Source organism: Anarhichas minor, unplaced genomic scaffold (assembly GCF_050575085.1).
Source record: "Anarhichas minor isolate MPS153535 unplaced genomic scaffold, ASM5057508v1 ptg000073l, whole genome shotgun sequence".
Lineage (NCBI taxonomy): Eukaryota > Metazoa > Chordata > Actinopteri > Perciformes > Anarhichadidae > Anarhichas > Anarhichas minor.
In genome coordinates, this window is record NW_027466519.1 from 3,763,787 (window position 1) to 3,771,138 (window position 7,352).

Here is a 7,352-nt window from a genome sequence, read left to right on the forward strand (position 1 = left end):
CGGACACGGTAAACAAGTCCACGTCACGTCCGTTTATCATTCACGAACGTCACTCCTGCGCAGTTCAGATTTATGCGTCGAGGATGACGACGGTGGTAGAAAGTAACGAAGTAGTTAAATATAAATGATGTGCTTGATTTTAACTTGATTTTATGCCAATCTTTAGAAAGCTGAGCGACTTCAACGATGACTTCTGTTGTCTTTCGTCGCAATATTGCGAAGTTTTAAAACAAAATCATAAAGGGTGTTCTTATGGGAGCCCGTTTCCGCTTGGAAAAAGGTTAGGAATGACAAAAAATGTAATATCAGAGTTAATATTAGATACCAAGTCCACATTACTGAGATACTGAGCCATGAATTTGATTTGGGATTACTTAGAATATTGACTTCTGTATCATAATTTTGTCAAAATGTTCTCAGAAAAGTCAAAATTGTATAGATTGTTTCATGTGTTTACCATTTTTACTCAAACAATCATATTATTTACTTCATATATCATAATTTTGACTTGCAGGGTAAATATTTAGACTTCCTATTTTATGGTAAAGTCCAGATTTTGACTTACTACCTCATAATTAATACTCAAACATTTAGATTTGGGATCAAATCATTTTGACTAAGTAAACAGACAACACAACTGACAAACAACACATGAAAGCAAAAAGAGAAACAGCAAACAACAGACAGGAAGTCTATGAGATGTTCTTTATTGCTGGTTGGATTACATCAACTCAATCAATTACACAGACGTTATTCATAATCATTTTAAAAGATGTGAGATTTCAGTGGCATCCAATGGACAAGCTGGCCTCCACTTCCAGACAAGTGGTTTCAACAGAATTTCATTGAGGTCCACACAGTTGAAGCAGGATTTTCTCATAATGTCCTTTAGTGTCTTTCTGTGGAACAGAGACAAAGATGTGATCAGCAGACATACTCTGATATATCGTCAATTTGTTTCTGGACAGTCTGAGTGAAAAACGGAACGTAAAAGCAGCCATTCAGGAACATTCTAATATTTCATCTTACCAGTATGTCCTCCTGTAAGCTGAAATCATACATGGCCCTGTATTCCTCCACAATCTTCTTCAGGTCGACCTCAGAGCGGCTCACCAGCACCCTGATCAGTGTGTCATCACATGTGCCGTGGCCCTGTGGGAACGGAGCAAAGGTTTGTCCGCTGAACAGGTAGAGAGCATGCAAATCGCCTTACTCTGCAGGTTTACTACACACTGTGGATTCATATTTAGTCTTTTTATGATATATTGGGTTATGTACCATTGCTACATACTACATCTGTGTATTGATTGTTTGCATAACCAATCACTACAGTTGAGCAGTGTTTTCCAGAGGTTGACAATATTTATGATGACCAGACCTCCAAAATCTAACATTTGAGAGTAAGCTGCACAACAGGGATTTATTTACAAGCTCATTTATGATTTGCAAAGTCACATTTCACATACTATTTGTATGGGAATGCAGCATATTATGGTGGACCTTTCAATTCTTGCCTTATTTCAAATAAATTCCGAAGCAGGCATTTGAAAGAAAAACACAAACACGACAATTAAGACTTTATCCAAACTAAACAAGCAAAACTTTAAATGAAAACTGCATTCAGCACAGAATGTCTGAGGAAAAAGAAACACACACACACACGTGGTGAGAAAGAGACGGACATATCCACACACACCTTCATAGCCAGATGGAGCTTCTCTGCGAAGAAAGCGGGTGTGTTCCAGGAACATTTCACTAAACGTGAAAAAGACACAAACATTCCCAGTGAAAATATGCAGCGTGCAGTCGCTGCTGTATCTTACAGTGTTTCTTTATTTGCTTTCGTTTGTTCTAGTTCTTTTCTTAACACACTCCCTCCAGTGTTTTCTCTCTGGATACCACATGTTGCATGACTGAGTAAACAGTGAATAGTAAAACTATGCTAATCAAGATTTACAGAGTCCAACCCAGAGTCCCAATGACGCCAACTTTTTTCACATGTACACAAGAAATATCAAAGTCTTATGCGCAAGCTTCCCTTAAATTTCTGAGCATGTGCTTACTCCCCAGATAATACATCCTTTTAATCCCATGACCTTTCTTCCAGCTCCACCTTCAGAACAAACGCTTCATTTTTGTCCCTGAATAAAACGTTGTTTTTCTATAATGCGGCTATAATGTGGATGAACATCGCAGCCTGTGTTCTTGTTAACAACTTCTCCATATAAACATCAGTGGAGCGACACTGCTTGTCTATGACAAAATAAGTGCTTTAAAGCCCATGACAACATAATTTCGAACTTTAAGTGTTCCTGTACATAAATATTACTAAATTTGCAACAATCACAGTTAAAGTTTGGGAAAAAACTTCCATATTTATCATTTATTAAGAGATTAACACTCGAAAGCTCAGCTTATCTGCTTCTTAGAGAGTGTGTGGGTGTACAGATTTGATTGACAGTGGCCTGACACTGGCAGCAGAAGCAAACAACCCACAACTTTTATATGTATCTTATGTTGTTAAATCCTGAACAAGAGAACTCCTCAATCATAAAAAGTGAAATCAAATGTGATCAAATCAAACCCTCCATACCAATGTCAATGAGACAATCCTCAATGTCTCCCTTCAGCTCCATGTCCAGGGCTTTAGGCAATGTGACGTCACTGACGGTGGCGTAGTGCTGGAACACTAACAGGTAAACAGACAAACAACAGGTATTTATGGGTAAATGGGCTACTTCTCGGACAGAAAGCAAACTTTTAGTCAAGGTATGAGATCATTGCGTGTACCCCAAACATCTCTGTAATTTAAAAAAAAAACAGTCTTCAGCTGGTTTGACTGGATCTTTAGACATGAACTGCCATAATTGATACTCTAAACAAGCATTAATCTGAACTATGGAGCATTGTCATGTGGAAAGAGTATGTGTGCTTAAATAAACCTTCACTTGATACATAAATCTAAACAACTGTTTCTGTTTTTTCTTAAAATGAGTGAACCGTGGACTCCGTGGATGATAAAGATCATTTAACAAAGAATTATTAGCCTACTTTGCTCCGTATTGTTCCTCCACTGCTGGGTGTGTTCCACCTGTTACCTGACAGAGTGTGGTTCCACCTGTTTTTCCAGGTGTGTTTGTGTGTACTCTTTGAAATAAAGGTTTTGGCAGATTCAGCCTCTGATGAATCAACCACAGCTGAAGCATTCAGACATTTCAAGCACTCACTCTTTGCGAGCTGCTTCGCGTTCCTCTTGGTCAGGATGTCGATGAAGGCAGAAATATTGATTCCTTTGATATTCTCACCTGCCTCAAACAGAATCTACGGGTAGAAAACAGTAACACGCCATTACAAGATAATGTTGTTCTCTGCAAAAACCTTTACATTAAAGGACAAGTCCGATGATTATCTATATGTTTCCTATTGTCAACAATTGATCCTACAAGTATTGTGTGCATCAAAGCCTGATCGTTGTCCTCCGTGCCATAGAGCCACGTTGTTGTTAAAGACACATCAATGAGCCACACTGTAGCCCTGGGTGACATGTTCCTACATTACCATGAACACACACAATGTTGTTTGTTTTGAATCAAATCTACATACTCGGTCTTGCTGCTGGAAATACTCACTAGAGCACCAAATGTGTATTAATCCACAGCTGAAAATAGTCCCTAACAAGTATACAATTTTCTTCTGCTGAGTGACATGTGATAAAAACTACAGCTGTCAGCTGTTTTACGAAATTACCGAGTCTTATGTTAAAATGAGGATTTGCTGACACATTGAATGTTTTTGAATAGTTAAAAGTAGATTTTACCTCTGCGTCCTTTCGGGCCAGATTGGTGTCGACTTCCTTGCTCTCGTCTTTGTTTGCTTCCAACATGGCCAGAAGGGCCGAGGTGAAGTCACCGCTGGTTTCATCCTCAATAACTTTCTCCAGATCTGTTTCGTACTCTGAGGGACAAAGAGCATTTCAGCACAAAGACAACAGACTTTGCAATAACATATTTGGGACAAACAGTATGTGGTTGTTATAGCTGCTGTTTAGAGGTTTACAGTCCTACAGTGCTGCACGGTCTAAGAATTCAGTGTTGTTTTACTGCTGGCTGCACCAGAGACACTAAAGAGTGTCAGATAAATACCTAAGACGTTACGTTAAATGTGAAAACCTTTCAGGAACTCAGAGCTCAGCATGTTCACAAAAACAAATAGCAAAGTAGCTGCATTGAATCCGGCCAAACCTTCTTTGAAGACCCTCTTGATCTCTCGAATCTTCTGGTTTGATCTTGTAGCCAGAATCTCCACCAGGACGTCTTCATGTGTGCCGAAACCCTGTTAGAAAAGAGCGAATGCTGAGTGCGACTAAATTCAAAACATTCAAGGGTAACGTGTTTTATAGGACTCTTTAAACACAATAACAACATAAGTGGTATACAAACATTATAAATATTACCAACAAATGCCAGATGCAGCTAAGCTAAACTACTGAAATGAAAAGTAACTTAGAGAGTGAGATTTGGAAATAATTGATGATACTGATATATAGTACATAAACCGCTGAGTTACCTTTGTGGCCTTCCTGAGCAGGTAGGCATCAAAGTGAATGGGATCCATGAGCAGGGCCAGAGATACATCCTCTAAATCTGACCTGAGAACAGACTCCAGATCTTTATCCAGCCTCTGCAAGACACAGGGAACAGCAGCATGGCAGCATGAGGGTACCTCTCTTTAATGTAATCATGGCATTTCAAAACAGACTCCGACTGCCGCGGAAAATTAAAGCCATCACATGTGTGTGTGGTTGTTGTTGTATTCTGGAAGATTACCATCTGCCACAGTTTCTTTTTTGATACTACAAACAAGGGCGTGTCCGGAAAGACTATATATATTTTGCTGAACAGTGGCCACTGTTGCCACGAGTAGTAATTCTCTTAAGATATTCTTGAGTCAGTTGCTTTGAAAACGTCAGCGAGCAGAAGAATACCACGAGCAGAACACAACAAACATGTTTCTGGTGAGGTGTGCATGTTTACTTTTGTGCTGAAACCAGTTAAATGGTTCCGTTTAAACCTTATTGTGACCAATTAAAATGGTCATCTCTGACATAATATAACATATTGTAACAATAGCACAAATGGACACTACTTAGAAAATGGACTCAGCAATGTCAGTAACACATTATTAACTATTTAAAGTTTGCTATTTAGCCTCCATGACACTGGTCGTACCAGACAAAGTTGTAGCAGCAAAGCCCTTGAGTGTATTGAATTCACTTTCAAAATCTTTCTTTAGGTGGAAATAAGGAGACACAAATGAAACAGGTAAACAACTTATACAACGTAAACCAAGTGGGTTGATATGAGAAAATATGGACTGCAAAATCAGCTTTAATTTGAATGCAGTGGATCTGGAGAGAATGACTTGTTGCCGTCACAACATTTTACCTTATTTGTTTTGCAAATCCCTGAAAGCTGAAAACACTTTACATTGCGAGGTCAGAGGGAGGTTTGCTGGACATCTCATGTGTCACTATTTTTCCCGACTTGTGTTCAGCTTGTTGCTGTAATATTCATTTGACCAAACTCGACTCTGTCTTCATGAGAAATGAATCACTCACCTTCCCAGTGGACGCTTCATAAACTACTTTGATCTTCTGTCTCTGCTCGCTGCTTCTCTTCACCAGGATGGCGATGATCACATCCTCGTCCACTTCTGTGAGGGACAAGTTCTACTTTAGCTTACTTTCTTTAAAGCACAGCCTCTAAGACAGACATGTGGAGTCCTGGGAGAATATTTAGGTCTTTAAAAAACTCCCAGGTTCATTAAAATGATGGAAAGCAGAGGAGCAGCTTGACTTGAGTTAAAAATGTTTTTTCCCGTCACATACACCATCTGCAAAAACATCTAACCCAACCTTAAAAGCATGAGAACACTCTTAAGATAACAGGAGCACACACACCTTTACTTTCAATGGCGCTCTGAAGAGTGGAGGCATCTTGGCTGGCATTGAAGTTGGGATACGGGGCGACTGTTCCATAATACTTGGGTTTGGGTTTACCCTTCACCTAACAACAGACAGAAATACAAATGTTTCACTCACTCATGGAAGTTGCAAACCACCAGGAATTCAAAGCAGATTATTTTCAGTTTTGAAGATGATTTTTGATTCAGTAGGCAGGCTTCACAGAGAGTAAGTCATTTTATATGAAAAACAATAACATTCATAGTGAATCCAAATACTCAAATCAAGCACCAAAGATTCTCATTAACTTTTCACATATCTGTAACATTTAAATGTTGATTTGAATTGCAGAATTAAAAACTGGAGGACCGTCACGTTAAACCCAAACTAAACTGCGGTTAGCCAACAACAGGTGTATTCTCCTAATGAGTAGTTGCTCTTTGGTGATCTGACACTCACATTAACGGTGTCATCTTCGGGGTCTGTTTTTTTACGGATGACATCTTTGAAGAATTTCTTGAAGAAGGACATGTTTGCTTGGTTGTAAAGTTATAACCAGAAACAAAAAAACTATTTCTGTAGAGAGAAAAAAAGGAAACAATAAAGAAAAATAAAGAATTAAAAGTTGATTTAAATATTTCATATTGAAACATAAAAAAAAAACCTCACCTGTGCTACTGCAGACGGTCTTCACACCCCAGTTTGAAGATCTCAGGTGTTGGTCTCAGTATTTAACTCTTTCTGCAGTGGCTCCACCCATCTCTGTGCAGATGACTTTCAGACAGGTTTATTCTCACCTGCTAAGGATCGGCCGGATCGGCCAATCGTCTGCCACCTCTCAAAGACAGCATTCCTGCGCGAGGTGACAGAGGTTCGGTCGCTTCTGACAGGTTCGGTGACTCTTCTGTACGGACTTGTACATTTGTGGCACTTCACCCTTTAATCAAACAACATATCAATCACAAACACACACAAATGGAGGGGGCAGTGATCAAGTTGACTGTTGCACATATTTTAAAGGAGCTGGTGAAGAAAACACTCCTAAATACTGACCTGAGACTCCGCATTGTTGGTCTTGCACAATTACATGACTGAACCTGATGTTCCACATATTCTCTTGAGCTGATACTGCTGAAAGGGAACTCAACTGATGTTTCACCTGTAAACAGACGTGAAACAAATAGTATAAAGCCTTTTCTGTGTACTCTCTGATGAATTGCCTCAAGTGATGTCACTTAAGTCAATGTTGGCTGGGGAAGAAGACTTCAAGTTTGAAAATAAAAAAATATCTTGGGGTGAGGAGTTAAAAAGAAGTGAGCTCACCAGACCTCTGTAGCCCGCTCCTCATCTCTGATGGAGCTTGAATCTCCAACCGAACTGTCGGTGGGCA

General features: G+C 39.4%; 1 protein-coding gene across 1 annotated transcript; it reads right to left on the minus strand.

Moving 5' to 3' along the window:
* Positions 1 to 842: 842 nt before the first annotated feature.
* On the minus strand, positions 843 to 6,915 carry LOC142935559 (annexin A1-like). The gene is made up of 11 exons (XM_076079990.1): positions 6,422 to 6,915; positions 5,960 to 6,065; positions 5,618 to 5,712; positions 4,567 to 4,680; positions 4,242 to 4,332; positions 3,818 to 3,954; positions 3,228 to 3,321; positions 2,594 to 2,689; positions 1,697 to 1,755; positions 1,030 to 1,152; positions 843 to 899 (listed from the first exon to the last, which is right to left on the minus strand). Exons 1-11 carry the CDS (start codon positions 6,491 to 6,493, stop codon positions 843 to 845), a joined length of 1,044 nt encoding a protein of 347 aa, XP_075936105.1. The 5' UTR covers positions 6,494 to 6,915.
* Between the last annotated feature and the right edge of the window lie 437 nt (positions 6,916 to 7,352).